The 21,579-nt window shown below is 42.6% G+C and overlaps 1 protein-coding gene across 1 annotated transcript; it reads left to right on the top strand.

The window, feature by feature from the left end:
- Positions 1–232: 232 nt before the first annotated feature.
- LOC114800384 (ras-related protein Rap-1A-like) lies at positions 233–18,193 on the top strand. The gene is made up of 8 exons (XM_028997683.1): positions 233–331; positions 10,889–10,977; positions 11,393–11,461; positions 11,571–11,627; positions 11,834–11,974; positions 14,934–15,077; positions 16,049–16,172; positions 17,403–18,193. The coding sequence occupies exons 2-7, from the start codon at positions 10,921–10,923 to the stop codon at positions 16,136–16,138; spliced, it is 558 nt and encodes a 185-aa protein (XP_028853516.1). The 5' UTR covers positions 233–331; positions 10,889–10,920; the 3' UTR covers positions 16,139–16,172; positions 17,403–18,193.
- The last annotated feature ends 3,386 nt before the right edge of the window (positions 18,194–21,579 follow it).

Genomic DNA, 21,579 nt, shown 5'->3' with positions numbered 1-21,579 from the left:
AGTAATTCAAAATCCAGCACAATTCATTATTTTAAAATGGCTTTACCTCTAACTAAAGCCGTGCCATTTTTTTTTAGAGAGGTCGTGTATGCATACGAGATGCACTAAACGAGGTCATATAAGAATGCTCCAGGGATTCGAGGCCGCCTTGCAGGTGAACGGCGCCGACGCGCTTCTGGCGTTCTAGAGGGCGCCCTCGAGCAACCGCAGAAAACGTCACTGTCCTTTTAAGATCGCCGAGAAAGAGTTGGGCGATGACGTCGACGGCGCGCACACCGGGGCGGCAGCGGCTCGGGCAGCTCGATGCTGGTGGCGGAGACGGTGAAAGACGGTGAGTAGCCAGGCCCCGGCCCCGGCCCCGTCACGGGCGCTCCCCGCGACCGGAGCGTTTGCGCGGCGCCAGCGGCTCCTGGAAAGACCCGCTCGGCCGGTCGGGATATGCGAGGGCTTGAAGTCCAGGCCGGGTGTGAGGAGGGCGGGCGAGGCGAGATGACGGTCAAGCCTGTCAGCGGCGGCGCCGGGTGTCGCGGGGGGAACAAGACAAGTGACAACAAGTGCCAGAATTAGCGACTCTGCGTTCCCCAAAACAAGCGGCTACATCGGCGTGTTTTTCCCCCCTCTTCAGGGAGATTGAGCTTCACTTCGAAACGAGGGCGACGATTAATACCGATGCTCGTATAGCGCGTCGCTGTGACAGCAGGCAGGGTTTATTTAGCCCCCGGGCGCTAAAAAAAACCCACAGAAAACAAGCAACTCTTCTCTCCCACGAAGAACCAAGACTTTCTCCGTGCGGGCGCGACGCGGTTTCCCGGGAGCTCGGCTTTGCCGCAGGGGTGGTAGTTTGGATCCCAGCGGAGGCTGAGCCGCCTTAGCGGGCCGTCCTGACGTATGTTAGCACGCAGGCTAACGGCAGCGTTAGCACCGCGCAGCTAGCCTTCTGTCTGGCCGGCGTGCGCGTTTCGGGAGAGTTGTTGTGTTGTTACAGTTGCCCCGTCCGTTCGAGGGTTGGTCTTGCTTTATGGACGGGTTAATATGTAGGACTGTGTATAAACGTTTGCGGGGTTTACCGACAACTACGGCGGCGACGGTGAGCCGGCTATCAACTGATTAGCCGCGATGTACAGGCTCCGGGCGACCAGTAAAGTACACGGTCCTCCGCACAGTTTCTGACAACGAACCGCGCACTTTACACGCATGGCCCAAGCTGTCCGAGATCAAGTGTGTAAAGGTATTCGGTATGTCAAATCAATCAATTGGACGGTCCAATAAGAACAGGTGCCCTCAAAGTCGAGCCATCTGGTTATTTCTTCATTTCAGGGGGGAAACCGCGAACGTTCGGGCGTTTCGATTCCTCCCGACTTCCTGTCAGTTCAGCAGCATCGAAGTAACGTTGCCGCTGAACTACTTCTTCTCGTGTGCTCGGGTTTGTCCGATCAGAAACGCCGACTGTTGTAGATCGTACGAGGTTGTTGCGTTTTTGCTGTAATTGTCCTCGCAGCACGGCGACGATGCGCAGTTCTGTGGGAATGTGTTCCTGCGGTAATGCGAATAGAGGTCAGTGTACTTGTACGGGTTCGCAGCGAGACATTCATTCAGTAGGGAGGATGTGGCTTTTCTGCAACTCGTTCTGTTCTCTCCAACCGCAGAGTTGCATCAGTAAGGGCTTTTTGAGACTGACAAAGTGTTCCTTTTTTTTTTTTTTTTTTGCTTCAAACGAGAATGCAAGTTTCTGTTGTGACTCCAGTTCTTGCTGCTATTCTGTGGTGGCCGTCGGTTTCAGTAATGCCTGGTGCATAGTGATCAGTAATACAGTGGTCACACACACACACAAAAACCCCTCAGAGAAGTGGAAATGCTGGCTTGTGCTGGGAATTCAGTTTAAGGCTGAGCACTACAGGCCGCTGGCTGACTTTCCTTTTAAGGCAATCTGAGTTTGATAGAGCCGGAGAAGAGCAGACACCCTGCTTGGAAAGAGAAGAGGCATTCAATTAAAACTGTTGGTTGTACTTTATACAGTGCTACAACCTATATTCTTTTGTCTATGGGATTCATAATTTTGAGTGCGTGAATGAATTTTCTTCTTAACATACAGACATTAAACTAATCCAGATATCTAAGATCGGAGGTTTTCTGGTCATTGGCACAGGGTGTAATTTGGGTTTTTCCTTCATTGAGGTCATCATTCTCGACTACATACATTTCAGGCCCCCTTTTTTTAATTACCCCAGAGGCCGCACTGTCTTTAAATGAATTGATTTGTCCACGTGAAGTGATCTGGAGACCAGACTTGCTAATATTACCACAGCCCTTTGTCGGCGTCATTGTCAGGTGCTTTGCCTGCTGTTTTTCTCTGTCTTTCTTTAGCCTGTCTGGCAGTGAGTAAAACCCCGTCACTGTCTGCGGGATTTAATATCGTGGGTTAACCTGGACTTTACAGTGTCTGTACAAACATTTAAGTGGAATAATTGTTGCAATGAAAGTGTTTCCTTACTGAAGGCTTAAAATGATTAACTCTTTGAGCTAAGATCAAGTGTGGTCAGACATTATTGTTTTTATGGCAGTACCGTGTTGTGCTTACTAGCCAAATTACACAAGATTTTAATTTGAGCACAGTGCTTTCAGTATTTCTGAGGTTATTGGTATTTTTTTATTCACTTACTGCCCCCACCCCCCTTTACTTTATAATAATTTTCTGAAGTTAATGACTTAATGAACAGTTGACCAATGCATCGGTCCATAGGAGAGGCTTTATATTTGGCCAAAAAAGCGCTTGTGGAATCTGTCGCAACCTCTGTTTGTCTCTGCCCTCCCCCATGGCATTGAACTGGTCTTTAAAATGATATTAGCTTGATTGTTGTGGCTGTGGGAAATCCAGAAACTGATGCCTGGATCCATTTCTCAGTATCTTGCTTGCATTGACCTCAATAGTGGTGTGAGCATTTCACTCTGCACGACATTTTACTCGTTCACCTGAGCTGGAAATTGGTGGCTGCATAGTCATTTGTGTCCATTGTAGACAGTCAGGGCTGGTGGAGACAGTCTTGACAGGAACATTTGTTGCCTGAAAGATACTGTTGGTGCTTGTTGCCACAAATAATTACACAAAGATATTTTAGCCTCTTTAAGATCCGTATAATATTGTATATTAATCTTTGAGTATTGTAGTAGTCAGGGCCTTCTTTAATTTCCTGTGAACCAAACCATAAGGTCCAGTACGTTGTTCAGAATGAAACTCAGTGGGATTATAGTGACACTTTTTTTTTTTTTTTTTTTAACCAGACCTTTCCATGGCTGTTTGATCTGGTTGATAGCCATGAACTAGGGCTCCTCCCACGTAGGTTTAGTATGATTGCCTGTTTTTTTTTCCCCTTCCCCATCCAGCTTTGGTCATGAGAGATAGTTGGTCACCGTGGCTTATATGAGTACAACTCTCCCAGTCCCTGATTCTGCAGACACCCAGGAGTGGAGAAAACTGTACAGCTTCATCCTCATTATTAATGTCTGATAGGTGTTGGGTATCTTTTGTACACTAATAGGTTACATTTTTTTGTTAAGCCCGCAGTCTGAGAACAGTAGTATGGGCGATTCTCTGTAAAATTCTATACTTTTACTTGTCCTTATATTTGATAAATGCTGTAAATATCTAAGGTGGGTAATGCGGAACATCAGATTTTTAAAAAATACTCGAAGGTTTTGCAGACATTTGAAACATTTTTACCTCTGGCTAGTTTCAAAGAAGTTCAAAGCAAATTATCATAACCCAGACATTCAAAGTTCAGTTTATGTGTTACATTGAATAGTGCATCAGGCTTAATTAAAATGTACCTACAATGCACCACAGTTTAACTCTTAGTACTGGCTGTCATATGTTAAACTTAACAGCACTCGTGTAGCTTTTACACCAGTAACCACGTTGTCCTGCGCATCGCACCATCTTGGTCGTTTTAGTTGCATATATTGGTTTTGCATAAACATTATTTTATTGAAATGTTTCACAGTTTTGACACCAATTATATATTTAATATTTGTTACAGGAGTTTTCTCTGAATGCTTATAGTGTTTACAGAAGTGAGACTCGTATGGCTTTTGCCATAATTTTATAATTGAACTACGCAGTAATAAGTAGGGCTGCACGAGTTAGGGAAAAATACATATTGCAATTATTGAGATAAATATTGCGATATGCAATTGCGATATGATAAAGGGCACTTGCTTGTATATCAATGAAAAGTTGCATAGAAATTACTACTAGTGAAATGTTTAATTTCAAAGTGAAACATACAAACTACTTAACAACTTGAAATGCCCAGTGCTTTCAAAATACAATATTCTACAAAATTAAATATCACAAAGTCTTTACTTTAAAAAAACATTACTGTTGAACGACAAACCCTGGTAAGGCTAAACAACTGTTTTGATTATATTTGGCCATTATAAAATCCTGTATTATAGTTCTTACGTTTAACCAAAACGTTGTTTGGAGGCTGACTTGAACACAGGAATGCATATCTTCGCTAGCTTAGCCTAGCTTAGCTAAGGTTAAGACTTATAAAACGGGATTTTATAATGGCCAACTACATTCAAAACAATTGTCCAGCCTTACCTATTAAATGTAATCCCCGGGATCTGGTTTGGAGCGTACAGCGGTTTGTACAGCCCCAAGCAGCACAATAGTGAGGCATTTTTATGTATATGCTTCACTGCACAGCACAGCCTATCGCCTATATGGCGGCGACGTTGACGTACGTGTTCCCATATGTCTATGTGAGTCATGAATCTGAGGTCTCCATTGAACGGAATCGAAAGTCATGTGACCAAACACGTCACATTTAAATCGCAGCTTTTTGCGTTCATGTAATCGCACAGACTGACATCGCGATTATGATTGCGGTTAGATTAATCGTGCAGCACTAGTAATAAGGCACGACAAGTACTACATACATGTCACACTTGTTCATAGTTCTGACAGCTAGTTATGGGGATAAAGTTTCTTGTGTAACTTTTACATCAAAGTGGTCCTGTGCATCACATAGAGAATAGTCCGTATCTCTTTTAAACCCGTTGGTGCAAATCTCATTTGGAGGCAGCATTAATCCCTGTCTGCACATTGATAAAGTCCATGTGCACTGTGTGATTTCTTATTCTTAATTTTTTTTTCACCAAATCCAAGGTTCCTGCTGTACAATGTGTTAATATGTTTTTTATTTTTTTATTTTATTTTTTATGAGGTCTACTCTGTGGTCAGTTGTGCATTGGCATCTTTTCTGCTTTCTTATAGGGATCAAAATAATGGTTTACAGCAAAAGGCTCTTATTATAATATAACTATTATGAACTGAAAGATTTATAGCTCATTTATAAGAAGACCCCAAAATATAAAGGAATGAGACTTTCCAAGCTTGTGGCTTAACTGGGCCACAGTGAAAATGTTCACCCAGGGATAATCTGAGTGCTTCAGTCATGGAGTCGTAAACAGCTTGAGTTGAGTCCCGGCCACCGGCTGAGCCGGAGCTGAGTGGCACGGTTTCTGCAGCTGTCTGTTGCCGCGGCGACTCCGGAGTTGTCCACTGTGCTCCGTGCTGTGGATTACAGCGCGGCCCTGATAAGACCAAGTCCTACGTACCTGTGCATTGTGGGGAAATGGAAAGCTGGAGTGCTGTCATGAATGAATAGAAATCTTTACATTTTTTTGAAGCGTTTCAAACGCCTGTTATTGATAAGGTTTTTTTTTTTTTGGTGAGACTTTTTACTGGTGCTACAGCAATCAATCCTTTGGCATGTTTGCTTAGCATATTTATCATGTCATTGTCATTATCAAGTCATGTCATTCCAGTATTTTCCGTTATAAACATTTATTCACCTAAAAGCAGTGATTATGGAGTGGCTATAATTGGACATCACATTTAATCATTGTTCAAAGAGCTTGGCCATTTTCATGTAAATTATAGTTCATGCAAAGGAAAAAATTCACAATATTGCACATTATTCAATTTGTAAAATAAAAGTGCTTCACGTTTGACCTCAACATAAAATATCTATCAAATAAAGACGTGGGAGGAGACCTGGAACACACAAAAAAAAAACATTGTGCCCACTTGCATAATGAACTGAACCATGATAATAAAACCACGCTTTGAATCGGCAGATTTGCTTGCATGACATGAGTTCTGACATGACTTATTGACTGTAAGTGGTCGCCACACATATTCTTACAAAAGAACGGAGCCTAAACGCTGGGTGTGCGTGGTACAGATTCAGCACTGACTGCCGCACGTGTACGTTGCGTTGGTGTGCGAAAGTCCCGCCTCAACCAGAAACGCGTGTAATGGGCTGCAGTGGCCAGAAGTTAGGATTTAACAACTTCTTATAGCGCGTTCAGTTTTATTTGATTGTGTTTTCCACATTGCTGAAATCATAGTGCCCTACAGTACTTTTCCTTTGGTGTCTTAGTCAGGGCCTTTTCTTCACTGATATAATGTGCCTGACATGACACTCTTGAAACATTAACATGTAATTTGTTGTCTGAAATCAATTGAATCGGCCGCCATTTGGGTTTCATAGCAAATGCGTATTCACCAATAGCAATTTCTTGGAATTTAATTCCAATTTGGCTGATGTCAACTTTTGGCAGTTTTCAACCTGTTTACAAGCACACAATTATTACAAGCAGCTTTTGACTATTATTTCACATCATGGAGACTGAGTGGGTGAAAAGAGCAAACTGGAGGTTTAATTGCCTCTTGCCCTCCTCCCCTTGTCTTTCATCCTCGAGCTTGTGAGTGCTTGTCAAGTCTCTAGGGCAGTGGTGGCCTAGCGGTTAAGCGGTTAAGGAAGCGGCCCCATAATCTGTTCGAATCCCGATCGGCCGAGGTGCCACTGAGCAAAGCACCGTCCCCACACACCGCTCCCTGGGCACCTGTCATGGCTGCCCACTGCTCACCAAGGGTGATGGTTAAAAGCAGAGGACACATTTTGTTGTGTCACCGTGTGCTGTGCTGCAGTGTTTCACAATCACTTCACTTTCAAAATGCTTCAAAAGACTTTCAGGCTTTCTCTGCCTCTCTTTTCATATTTTTTGTAGTGGTTTGCTGTCATATTCTTGGACACTGAGTTTACACTGAGTTTATATGACAGAAGGTTCTTCTGGTTCTCTTACTTCCTCCCACCTTCTCTGTATGTGAACAGGCTCTTATTTAAAAATGTGTCTAGTGTTTAATTGGCAGGCTTACATGATGTTAAGCTGACAATCTTAACATAGCATTTGGGGTCAGGGGATGGGCTTGGAATCCAGACGTCCCGGCTCCATGGGTGGCTTCTCACTAGAATTGGGGTCCAGCTGGTTCCCACAGTGAATGTGCACCTGTGGCCCTCGAGCCTGCTGCATTACGGTGAATCAGTTTAGTTATGTGGTTTTTAAATGTCCTATCCCAGTCTGACTGTGTTCTGCTGCCAGTGGTTTTCTGTTTGCTTAGATTTATTCCGGCGTCATAATCTGCAGCACAAGTCCTCAGCTTTGTGTGGCTATGAAATTGTCATGGCCGTGTCTTCAAGAATGGTGTGTGGAGAGGGAATGTCTGGTCTGCGGGCCATTCTGATAAGAAAGAAAAGCCGTGTTTATGTAACACAGCCTACCTAGCCAAATGGGATTAGACCCACCATGAAGCAACTGGCATCTCTCTCTCTCTCTCTCTCTCTCTCTCTCTCTCTCTCGCTTTCTCCAATGTCCTTGATGTTGGCAAGACCACACTTAAATATAATTTGACCAGTTGTGTGTGCTGCACTGCTTGCAGTGACTACTGGCATTGCTAACTGTGCAGGCACTTTCTATCACCACGTCAAAAGTCCGTTTCAAGCGAAAAAGTTCGACTGAGCACAGTTTGTGTCGGAATCTATTCACCGCTGAATAAAAATAATCACAGAATCTAATAAAGGACATGCTGGCTTCTGGAAAATGAGTTTGGTAAAAATCTTGTTTTGTATATATTTCTGAATGAAAGGAACAATACTATTCCTCTTTTTTAGGGGAGAAGTTACTTTTGCTGATGGCTATATCAGCTGTATAGCGTTTTTTTTTTTTTTTTTTTTTTTTTCAAACCAACTTCTGAAGATGTTTTAATATTTGAATTTTGTACAGAAATAAAAATGAAACTGACATTGGATCATTGCTTCCGCAGGTTCATTCCCGCAACTGTAAGGAATAGCTGAGTAAGCCGCCTAGAGTCCCTTTTGGTTGTTTAAATTCGTTTTTGCAGTCAATGTTTATGCATTCTATGTCACTGTTGATGATATTGTGGGGACTGTAGCATTATGTCATTGTAGGCTTGTAATGTAATACTGAAATTTCAAACTCAATACAGAGGATGATACTTCATACTATTTTCAATACTACAGGGGGTGAACAAAACAAACCCAGGAACTTTTTAATACATGCATTAAAAAAACAAAAGGTTTAACAATACAATGAAGAAATAGACCTAATACATAGAAAAAGGTCAAAAGCATGGTAAAATAATTAAAATATCTTAAAGCTCTATTAGTGTGTGCAAATACAGTTTTCGTCTGAGCATGCGGCAGTAACAGTCCAGCAAAGCCGCTTGCTTTGATTGCGACAACTTCTGAATGGTCTTGTCCACATCTTTTGGTTGTCCCCATTCATCTGGCTGATATCTGAAATACTTCCAGGCAGTGCTCTTGCCTTTTGACCTAAGGAAGTGGACCTGTAATTGGGAGGTGTCCGGTTTGAATCCCGAGCTGCCATGGTCCCACTGAGCAAAGTACCGTCCCCACACACTGCTCCCCAGACGCCTGTCATGGTGCCGCACTGCTCACCAGGGGTAATGGTTAAATGCAGAGGCCACATTTTGTATCACCGTGTGCTGTGCTGCAGTGTTTTACAAGGACAATCACTTCACATTCGCATTCATTTTCTAACAAGCTGAATTATACTCTGTCTACACATGCATTATGGCTATATGAAAGAACTCACAATAATCACATTTGTAATTTGACAAAGTGAGCCGTAGTCTCCATACCGTATATGGTGACTTCTCAAACTGTGTGTAAAATGTGGCGTGCTCCTTCTGAGTGTGTGTGTGTGTGTGTGTGTGAGCACACGTGTAACTAACTGCTTGTGTGTAATATGTGTAGTGGGCTTTCTCCACTCCTCCTCGGTATTTGTTTGAGTAATGTGCCGGTGAGCTGTCTCCTCTGTTTTGTTTGGAACACCGACCTCATGAAACACCACAGAGAGGCAAGCGCACGTTAAACATCAGTGCCCTTACATGGCTCTGTGTGTGTGTGTGTGTGTGTGAGAGAGAGAGAGAGTGCTTTTCATCGAATCCAAGTTCTGTAAATAATGATCCTGTATCGTGTTGGGAATTCCCATTTGTTGCATGTTAGACTTTCTATTTCATTTTCTGTGTCCCCTTCCAGCACCCCGTCCCGCACTGATTCTAGATATGGCTGGCCGCCTCTTTATGTTTTTAGACATGATATTAAAGGTTTTGTGCTTAGTGGTGACAGACAAAACACATTTTAGTTTTAGATCACTGGCAGGCCTTATCTAGAGTGAGTTACAAAAGGTAAGTTCTTTCTTAAATGGACTGTTGTGCAGGCCTGACTATGTGCCTCTTCTGATTTAGAAAGCGGTAACCAGAGTTACCAGATCATCTGCAATGTGTGTGTGTAATGTTTACGGTATACAAGTTATCATGCGTCTGATGCATGCTGTAAATGAAATGAGTGCGGTAGATTTAATACCAGTCCTCCAGATTGTGGTTTGAATCCAGCTCTTTTTTGACATTAAGTTAGAGAATCCATTATTTAATTCATTTTAATTTTCCAGTTGGAGAGCAAAGTCTTTCAAGTCAAATCAGATGAAGTGAGGAGGATCCACGATTCCATAGATTCGTAGACCCCCCTCTGTCTTCCCCTTTGATGTTTGGGGACTGTCCATTGTCACACTGCTGAGTTTGTATATTGAACATCCATAAAGCAGCACCGCTGTCATAAAGTTTTTTTTGGTTTTAATGAATCATCATTTCTGTGATAACACAACATTTCCAGTAAAACTCATTGTCTGTGATTTACAGATCAGCCTGATTTACAGACAGTCAGGATTTAGAGAAGTAGAGACTATTTTTGGTTTCATTTGAAAAAAGGCTTACTCTACACAAAGTTCTCATTAGCGGTAAAACCCGAAGTTTCGTGGAGATTTGGATGAAGTTTCTCGGTGACAGTCACTCCCGGGGCTTCAAAGGCGGCGTGTTGTGTAATCGGTCTCTCGTTTCGGTTCTAGTATGGAGTTGAAAGAGGACACCCCACCTGGTGGACTCACTTTGGGTGTTGTGTGAAGGGATATCGGTTCCTCAGCGAGAAGAGGAATAATGCTGCTGAATTATTTATCCCCCTCGCATGTCCCATGCGGCTCGTATCCGCTTTTTTAAAATTTTATTTTTTAAAACACTCCCTCGGCGCTGAGCTCTGAAGCAGGGAGCGGTGAGCCTCGGTGATGATTAGGTTGTGGATGTCTCCGTACGTTCAAGCTGGCACCAGCATTTTATTATCCTTCATTCTCCACGTTTTTTTTTTCCCATCTCCGAATGATTTCATTTGCCACCAAGCACAGCTGCAGCTCACCGGCCACCATAGGCCCTGCACATCTGCTCTGGGTTTGGAAGTCAAACTCCACACTTCCCCCACCCACTCAAGGGTGTTCCCCATTGTTGTGCACTTGCCTGGCCTTTTGCATGTGTGCACACACACACACACACAGGCTCATAGGCTCATATCCCTCAGTCACATTGCGTTGGTAATGTTCTCTTTCTGAAACTTATCTCTCTGCCTCCCTCCCTCTCTCAGTGTTCCTCTTTTTTCTTTTTTTTTTCCAGACTGCTGCACTGTTCGGTGAAGAGACCCCGCCATGCGTGAATACAAGCTAGTGGTGCTTGGCTCAGGGGGTGTGGGGAAATCCGCTCTGGTGAGTACCGTGTGTGTGTGTCTTACGGTCTAATGTCGGCACAAATGTAGTCATACCAGCTTTGATTTTTCTACCTATGAGAGAGATTGTGGGTGGGTGGGTCAGAATTTCCGACGTTTGTTTATTTAATCGCACCCACCAAATGCCTGTGGAGAGCAGCATTTTGAGGGCCTACGCAGGGCCGTGTCTTTACGGTCAGTGATGAAATGTTCATTTAAACAAATGTTCTGCCACGCCCCTTGCAGTGATTTTGATTATCTCATTCCTCCCTGAACGTCAGAGTTTTGTAAGTTGATCATGGCTTGGGTCCCGATTAATGGGCTTCGTCCTCTCAGCCCGCTTCTATTTGCCTGCAGCTTTTCAGTTTGTCGTTGTGGAGAAATCACCATGGCTTCGTGTTTCTCCTCTCTCACAGACAGTCCAGTTTGTGCAGGGTATCTTTGTGGAAAAATATGACCCGACAATAGAAGACTCCTACAGGAAGGTAAGCTGCTCTCTCACAGGGGACCTTCCCTCAGCAAGCAGTTGTCGTTAGAATGCTCCATGTGAAGTATCTCACCACCATATTGTCTGTCTCGCACCCCCCTCTGCAGCAAGTGGAAGTAGACGGGCAGCAATGCATGTTGGAAATCCTTGACACAGCGGGCACAGTAAGTCCATATCCTGGTACTCCACCGATGGAGTTCAACATGCAAAAAGGCAATTTCTTGCAATAAAAATAATTAACAACGTTCAGTCTCGCATCAGAGCTTGATGCCAACAGCATTTTTTATTTTTTTTAACCTGAACACTTTCTGGCAGGTGATACTCCAGCAGCAGGCTTGAATATTTCTCCGCCCTTGTTTGTCTGCGACAGGAACAGTTCACAGCAATGAGGGATCTGTACATGAAGAACGGCCAGGGCTTTGCTCTCGTTTACTCAATTGCGGCACAGTCCACGTTTAATGACCTCCAGGACCTTCGAGAGCAGATACTGCGAGTGAAGGACACGGAAGATGTAAGTCCGTGTGTTTGTGTCCCCCATTGTGCACATCCATTATGAATGAAAGTGAAGAACTTCAAATGGAAGTGTTGAATGTCCGGTGCACATATGTAGATGTGCTATGGTTGTTGATTCGTTGCCAGTTAATTTCTGTTTATTACCGAGAACTTATCCAAGGGTTCATAGACTCAGTTAGTCAGTGTATCATTGCAATTGTAACTATTAATATTTATTTTTGGATGTTGCAGCAAGACTATAAAAAGACTCAACTTTGACCTTCTGCTCTTGAGCAACATCATTCAGGCAGCACCAGGTCATGACCGTTGGATTATTTGACGACATGTCACAATGCCATTGTTGTGAGATGCTGTCACTTCCTGAATCCTGATCAGCCAATCAGAATGCCAAAGCAATTCTAAATGTGCTGTAATCTTATTTTAGCGAGGTCTGAACAGGCTTACACAGAAACAAAATGTGACTAGGGAAAAGTGGGGGAGATTTTCACAGCTTCTCACATTTAAAAAGCATTTCTGTGAGATGATGCACAGCTGCTGAATATTAATTATTAACAATACTGTGTGTACACTAAGTACTCACATTCACATGTATTCATTCTAGAAGAAAATTATGCCATGTTACTACACTGCTTCATCAGCAGGACACCGCTTGACCTTGTCGTATGTGTTGTAGTGCTTTGAAAAGGACTTGACACACAGAGGTGAACTCTAATGCTGTTAAATAGACTTAATACGCATAAACCAAAGTACCAAAGTTACTTGCTAACCAATGCACCAGTTTGACATTGCAACCTGGGGTTCACCGTGTAATAACCGTAACCTTATTTGTGGTGAATCAGTACCTATTTATGGAAAATGTTTGTAGAATCATAAAACAAGGCTAAATTGACAGCAATGATCATATGTGACATGATCATATGAAGTACATTTTCCGTGTCATTTTGATAATGTCTGGAGTCTGTCCCCTCGACAGACTCAGGGGGCAGCATGACCTTTTTTTGTGGTTGATGTGATTAGGGGAAATGTGAACTGGAGCCTATGGGACTGCAGCAGCCACAGGAGCATGGAGCCGTCAGAAGCTGCGGAATTTTGTTATTTCTGGCCTCTCTGTGTGTGTCTGTCTTCAGCAAGCCCCCTACCCCCCTTCCCAAAACTCCTCTCAAGCTCTCTGCGGCTTGGCCTGGTGATGAAGATTCAGCCGCAGAGAGGGGAACATGAAATCCCTAAAAAACGCTGCAAGTGAAGAAGAACCTACTCTTTCTGTGGCCCTTTTTTGACTTTGACTTGGATGAGAACATTGATTGGAAAAGCTCCGCCCACCCGAGCTCACTTTGTTTGCATATAACCAGTAACTCAGCTCAACTGAACGTCTAGGCGATGCGGTTCTGCTCTTTCGAGTTAATTTTTCTAGTTATTCCATGACCACCAATTACAGCAAAAAGTAATTCCTTCCTAATGCTGTGAAGTGAGGAATGCTTGGTTTCTGCACGGGGAGGATGGCCGCTCTCCAATGTAAGCTACACGGGGGGAAATGTCACGCGCCATTTCATACAGACCTGCAGAATGTGTGCACATAAAGCGACCTCCCTTCTGGCAATCTGCGTTTTTAGGAGTTCTGACTGAACCACCTTTTCACAACGTTGGAAAACACCGCAAGAATCTTTATCAGAAAGATGTGCTCACCCATGTCCAGTAAAGGATGTCTATACTCATTTGACATGACTCACCTATTATATTTGTTGCGCATTAGGGAATTTTTAGTCTCATTTTTATTTTCCCTTTACTTTAATACTTTTAATAGTCTTAAGTTCTTCCATGTGGAACAATCGTGTCTGAATTTCAAAGAATATTCTGATATTCTGTCAGTGTGGCCGCTTGTCTTTTTGGGGGGGGGCAAATGAGGGGAGAAAGTCCGGCATCCTGTTTGAGCAGATTGTCGTGAGGATGTGGTCTCTGTCAGCCTGGCTCAGTGTGACGTTAGATTTTCCTTCTTGCTTTGTGGGCACGGGTTTACTCGCTCTTTTCATTCATTGGCTCTCAGCCTATGGGCGCAGCCACAGCTTCGCTGCTCCGGGTCAGCCAGACTCCGAAATGCTTGATTTTCTCTTTTATGGTGTCCCTTAGCACAGTTTTGTTTCCTGTTCTTTTTCTCTGCCCCTCCCTCAAGCTCACACACGCAGACATGCCATTCCACGTTGCATCTGGAGCATGGAGATCAGTGCAAACACAGTCAGGAAGCTGATATTATCCTGTACGGGTGGGGCTGTAGCGTTTCCTATCGCCACCCCTCCCTAAATGCACTTCACGACGCATACCTACACACTTTCAGTCCAACAGCTACATTCTTCCATGCTCAACGCAGACCCGCGTATAAATATTATACTAAGGCGGCGCACACGTCTGCAGATGCGGTCAGTGTCCCTGCCTCTCGTAGCACCGAACTGCACCGCTACTACCGTTAGGTCTGTACTGAGCAGTTCTGGGTCAGTATATGACTGTGTGTGGGGATCAATACAGCTGCTGCCCGTCTCTTCAGTTTACAATGGCTGAAATTTATAGGCATTAAATGGATAGAGACTGGGGTGCACCCGGATGCATTTCCACTCTAGAGTCAATGAGTGTCTGGGGTTTTAGATCCACAATATTTGTTGATGCCTTTTGCTCTGTAATTCCTTTAAAAATGCCCAGTTAACAGTATAGCTTGGGTATAGTACATCATATACCTCATCATATATGTATCATATATGTTCATATTTAGTGAAGTAAAATTTACACAGTTTACTTTAATATATTTTTGGGGGCTTCTAAAAATGCTTGAACCCAGTCAGTGTACTTCTGTAGACTTGATGTCTGTGTGTGTTTCTGGATTGGTAGAATATATTGCTGCAGGATATTTTGTGTAGTAATAAAATGTCCCGTGAATTTTTAACTTTTTTTCTTTTCTTGTTTTACGCCAGGTGCCGATGATCCTTGTGGGGAATAAGTGTGACTTGGAGGATGAGCGGGTGGTAGGGAAAGAACAGGGGCAGAACCTGGCCAGACAGTGGAACCACTGTGCCTTTTTAGAGTCCTCCGCCAAATCAAAGATCAACGTTCTTGATGTGAGTGCATTACATTGGTGTATATATCAGGGGTCACAAACCCATGTCCTGCACATTTTTGTATTTTCTCATTATCACCCAGCTCTGAGTTGAATGAGGTGTGGTGTATCATTGAATGGTCTACGTAGTAAAGGAACGGTGCCCTCTGGTATATACCATACAACAATAACATAAAATACCTTGACAACTTTTACTTCATTAGTTCCACTGTAATTAGATGGTTATTCTGCTGAACAAAGGTATTCACTAGTGGCAGGAATGGTGTAAGGAACACAACATAAAGGGATTCACACAGTTCCTCCTCATGGCTCTCTGATTGAGCACCTATGGAATGTGGAAGGTCAGATTGCTAATAAAACAGGATGCTTATTATACACAAAAAAATTCTACAACCAACACAAGTGGCTCAGGTAGTGCAGCTCATCCAGGATGCACATCAATGCGAGCTGTGGCAAGAAGGTTTGCTGTGTCTGTCAGCCTCTCCAATACATCAGGAGATGTGGAGGAGGCTGTAGGAGGGCAACAACCCAGCAGCAGGACCACTACCTGCTTTTGTGCAAGGAGGAACAGGAGGAGCACTGCCAGAGCCCTGCAAAATGACCTCCAGCAGGCCACAGATGTGCATGTTTCTGCTCAAATGGTTAGAAACAGACTCCATGAGGGTGGTATGAGGGCCCGACATTCACAGGTGGGGGTTGTGCTTACAACCCAACACCGCGTAGCACACTTGGCATTTGCCAGAGAACACCAAGATTGGCAAATTGGGTTGATAAATTATTATTATTATAAGATTATCCTTTATTATTTCCCTCAAGTGGGAAATGTACGATTTGTTAGCACATTCAACAAAGTATTTAATTTCATTCATTCAGATCTATGATTTAATTTTGTATTATTGTGAGCAGTATACATATGGTTGATGTATTTGTGTGAACACATTGTGTTGATAACATGTTTTGCCTTTCTTACAGATCTTCTATGACTTGGTCAGACAGATAAATAGAAAAACACCTGTGGAAAAGAAGAAGGCAAAAAAGAAATCTAACTGCACCCTCCTGTAAATTCCCCATGCTCCATGCAGCAGCTCTGTGTCAGGTTAGTGTATCCCATCACTGACCCTTCTGCAGTGTTTCTTTTGATGGTGCTGTCCCATCATTGTAGTTTCAGGGGTGTAGTACAGCTCCATCTGGTGGTTGGGTGATGCAGGAACCACTGAACCCTCACCAGGACGATCTAACCGGTCCGTTGTGTTAAATATTACATGTATGTCTAAAGTGAAGAGATTGTCATTGTGAAACACTGCAGCACAACACATGGTGACGCAATGAAATGTGTCCCCTGTATTCACCAATCACATTGCCCCATAGTCATTATGCCACTTTGTCAAACCAGGTTTTTTTCCCCTTCTAAATTTTATTTATTTATTTTGCACTTTGAAATATAGATACATGAAATATCAGTAATGACAACCCTCTATGCTTATTTTTCATTACAGGTGCATGCAGTAAGATCAGTCAGTCAGGTGCTATGAGACTGTGTATGTCTTCTGTAGCTCTTGGGTGCTGGGCTGTTACTAATGGGATTAGAACTGGGTGGTAGCCTAGAGTCCAGCGGCTAGACAGTGTAGGAGGGGGGTTGGCAATGAGTGGTAGAATGTAAAATGGGAAAAAAAGTTGCTTTCTCTGGAGTTTTTATATAGATCAGTCATATATTTATGTATGACTGAAAATAACTTTCTCAAATTAACTTACAAAAGTAACATTCTTTAGAAATAATATAATTTATATGCATAATCTTCTGCCTTCAATGTTTATGCATAGGTAGTAGTAGCCTAATTGGTAACACAATTGCCTATAAATCTGCAAATCAGTCACAGGTTCAAATGCCACTTGTCTCTGAGCAACACATTTAACCCTGAGTGTCTCCAAAGGGACTGTCCCTGTCACTATTGATTGTAAGTCGCTCTACGGGTGTGTGATTTAACAGCATTTACATTTAATGTATTTATGTAAATGTTTATAGCATATAAAAAAAAACAAACATGAGACTTCATTTATCCCAGTGATCTTTGCTCATCCCTATTCGAAAAAAATGAGTGGAATATCTTTAAAATAAATGTTCTATAAATGCTGTAGTGGTTTTCTAGCTATTTGTGACCTGCTTAACGAGAAGAGGAAAAAAAAAACGTGTTATAATTTTTGTGGCCCTTACATAACCTTAAGGCCAGTAGAGGGCAGAGTTTCTCTGGCTTCCGCAATGGTGACCTGTTCTATGTAAATAATAATAATACATTTTAATTGAGCTTTTTTTGTTTCCTTTTTGTAGAGTGCTGTAATGAAGAGCTGTTGCCCCAATTGGAACATGCCAGCATTCCCAAGCTGAGTGATTTTGCCATTACCAGCACTGGACACAGGAAGAGAGCGAGAGACAATGAGTCTTATTCTCACCAGGATTCCTCTCTGTTTTATTGACTGTGAACCTGCGGGGGGAAGAAGAAACGCCATTACCCACAACCACCCTTAAAGCCTAGGACCTGACTCCGTGCCCACTTGGACATCGGAGTTTTGTCAATGAAGGTTTAATAATTGAGGACAAAGACTTTGACCAGTATTTTCTTTCTTGCAGTATAGATAATTTGAAGGCATGGAAGGTTAATTTAGTTGTGTTGATTGATTTAAACATGGGTAAACAACAGCATGATCACATTTGTAATTATGTGTAGATGTTGCAAGTGAATCCAAGTTGAAGTATTGCCTCCTTGAAGCCATGCTTCCATTCTATACACCAATCAGTGTGTCTGGTGGTAGATCGATGTTCTGTAAATAGATATCGTTTTCCCTTGCATCCTTGAAGGATTTCTCCAATGTGACTTTATTTTATAATCAGTCACTTGGCTTTAATAGTTTCCATAACATACTGTTCTAATACCATTTTGCATAATAATGTGTAAGAAAATAGGGCTTTTATAGAGGAAAAATGGGGGGAATAAGGACTGATTTCTATGTCTCTTGAAGCTGAAATATATTATACTAAACCAACTCTAATATTGCTTCTTGTGTTCTATTGAGAATTGTTCCAGCTTTTATGAATTATTAAATTTTAGTACATTTTCATTATTTTTGCCACTTTGTATTTTGTGTTCTTTATCTTTACTTGTCACTTGCCATGCAAACATGTTTGTTAATTGTACGTCATATCCTCATAGTTACAGTCCCCTCCGTGTGCTTGACACTCAACTGGCCACTGGGGTGCAGTCTACACATACATCTAGAACTCGACTGTAGGGTCACATTGACTTATAATACTTGCGTATTCATAAAGAATATTACAAAACACGGCTGTCATGCAATTAATTTGGACTAATCATTAGACTTTCTGAGATTACGTTATGCATTGATGTCTAGGGTCGTGCTGTAATCCTTTTAAACGCCTAGTTCACTGCCTCAGGCTTAGTTTTCCTCTGTGGTCTTACACTGCTAAGAAACGTTCAGCAGAAATTTTAATCGAACACTGTATTGCATTGCATCAGTGCGTACAGTCTGTTCTCTTTTCATGTTTCAGTGCCACGAAGGTTCCTATGATTGTTATACAGTATAACATAAGAAAATATCAAGTTTTAAAAACAGCCTCTCAGTGTGTACGACACTTGCCTGTGAACCAGAAGACCACAAAGTACCAGTCTGACACCCCACGTACTACCATTGTGTCCCTGAGTGTCTCCAGGGTGACTGTCCCTGTAACTGCTGACTAAGGCCGTCTGATAAATGCTGTAAATTTAGCTTTCCTCAATATAAAGCGAGTAGAAAAACCATGCAAGGTTAAACGTGAGCTTGGATAGATCCCCTTTGCCTGCATGGTACATGCATTGTGCTAGAGTAGCATTGTTTGTGGAATTAAAGTATTAATTTGCATGATTACTTTGCAGGAGCCAATACTGGGCGGTGCCCAGGTAATTAACAATGAGCTCAGCCATTTTGCTATTACTCACTCTAATAATTAAGAGGTATTTAAATAAAGGCCGCTAATGAGACCCATCACTGGATCAATTAATTGATCAGACTATGACCCAAAACATGACACGGCATAAGAGGGGCTTAGAGAAAGAGAGGTTATTGATTACATGAGTGTTTTGGGGTGATTTGACATGTTGATGATGTGTCTTTTTGGCCGCTCCCGTTAAGACTCACCACAGCGGATCAACAGGTCTGGTTGTCTGCACAAAGATTTGGTAAAAATTTCAGGCTGATGCCCTTCCTGATGTTACTTTCCCCATTTACCCAGACTTGAGACTGAGCTTAGTCACATACGTACCCCGTGGCTGGGTTGATTTGTCATATTCATGTATTAGGAATTTTCTATGGATCCTCATAGACCATTTTCAGAATTATAATCTAGCTCAGTATTACACTTCCTCCTACTGTGCTCCTAAGTCTTCAAACAAGTCCTCAAAATCATATCCACAGTCACCGCCATGCCTGGAAGGCACTGTCTTCACCATTCCACCCCTGCTCACAGATGACCCCATTACGCTACTCACTGATCATTCTGCAACATGAGCCGTCTGTGTGCCCTTTTCCCCTTTCACTACTCTTTACCTCGGTGTCAATAACTTGTGGCTTCCCCTCATGTTCACCCTCAAATGACTGCAACAGCCCCCATTCTTTCCATTTAATATGGATACTAAATTGCTGATATTATAGCTAACCAATGGTTTCCTGATGGCAGGTGTGATTGATGTCATCCAAACCTCAACCAAAAGGGCAACCAAACCAAATCACCCGAGGCTTTGCAGTGTGGGATTTTCAGGAGGTTAAGGGGTTCTGACCATAAACCGTCATCTCGGAAGCGTCTGTGGTTCTATCTGAAAGATTTAGTATCATTTTAAGTATTATTTGTATTTCGTTTTGCCTACTTTTAGTTCATTTATGCTCTTTTTCTCTCATTTCTCTGTCCCTTGTTTTTCATGGAATAATGTTTTTCTTGCAAGGCCAAACTCTGATTATCATTGTGTCCACTAGATGCTGGCTCCAGCTATTTGGCCTTGAGGCCCACACATTAGATAGCAAGTAGATATAAGAACCCGGTGTGTGTGTGTGCGTGTGTGTGCGGGTGTGTTGATGCTTCGTGAGGAATATGAGAGAGACGCTTCTGGCTGACTGAACATCATTGACTCAATTCACCTGGACCTCGGATTACATCCCGAGAAACTAACACGGCCATAAACCTTCAGTTTGGGACATTTCAAACATGAAAACATGGTGTGTACACATGATCCTGGTTCTCTCAGTGTTAACAGGCCTCGTCTTGTGTTTTCCTCAGGCCATGGCGGGTGCGTCATAGACGTTATTAGACCGGGGGTGGAAAGGGATGGAAAATAACAAGATTAAGAAGGATACCACTGAGTGAATTCAGAACGTACCACTTCAGAAAGTGTTGGAGTCTTTTTTTTCCTGTTTTGCATTTGTAATTTCCAGACGCCAGTTAATAGAATTTCTGGGAGTCCTGCAAGCCTCTTTAGGACCCTCTCAGCTCCTTGCTCACTAGACGGGGCCAGGGGTTGAAACCGGTCTTCCTCCAGCTCGCTAAAATGTCTGGAGAAATGTTGGAAATGTTGTTTTTTTTTTGTCAGGCAGCCTTACAAAATCTGTCTGTCACAGGATGTCTCTCACAGTACAACTTATGTACAAATAATTTATTTAAAAATCATAAAATGTGATATTCTGGATCTTTTTACGTTCTGTCCCTCACAGTTGAAGTGAAAATTACAGACCTCTCTCAGCTTTTTAAGTGGGACAACTTGCACAGTCGGTGGCTGCCAAATACTTTTTTGCCCCACTGTACATCACGATGGCAAAGCCTCTGTTGTGGATGGCTTTACATCCTACGCGCCAGTAACCCCATTTGTAAGGCTTGAGTTGTTATGGCTGAGTTCGCTCTTCAAGGGAACTAACAGCCCCCAAGAGGATTTGTGTGTTCTCCGTTATCCACTTCCTGTGTCCAATGGTATGATGTCATCTCCCACTGGCTGATTGGGATCATACTTTTCATTAAGCGGCCTTCCTTCCTTCTCCCGTTGGGGTTCGCCACGCCGGATCAGATGTCTGTCTGTCCACACTATTAACCTGACCAGGACTTGGGTTAGTCTAACTACACCTCCATCATAAAAAAATGCTTTAATTAACATAGAACAATAAATGTGTTTCAGTGCGTGCACTGGGTTGCACTGTACGTAAAAAGAATTAATTTACATTTATAGAATACATATGAAAAATAAATTGCAGTTTTGAATCTATCAAGAGGTGCGCACACTACGGGCTACCAAAGACCATGAATTGCCATATCACCGGTCCCAGAATCCCAATTGTAATAACTATTGTAATATATTAAATGTATTATATGTAATTTAAATTTATAAAAAAGGGTTTTCAAGGGTTTGCTTGAGTCTAAAACTGTCTAGCTTTTGAACACCAGAGAGAAATGCAATACAATTATTTTGGGCAGT

This window comes from Denticeps clupeoides, chromosome 12 (assembly GCF_900700375.1).
Source record: "Denticeps clupeoides chromosome 12, fDenClu1.1, whole genome shotgun sequence".
NCBI classification, from domain to species: domain Eukaryota; kingdom Metazoa; phylum Chordata; class Actinopteri; order Clupeiformes; family Denticipitidae; genus Denticeps; species Denticeps clupeoides.
The sequence above is the reverse complement of the archived record's forward strand: the minus strand, read 5'-3'. Positions and strand labels throughout refer to the sequence as shown.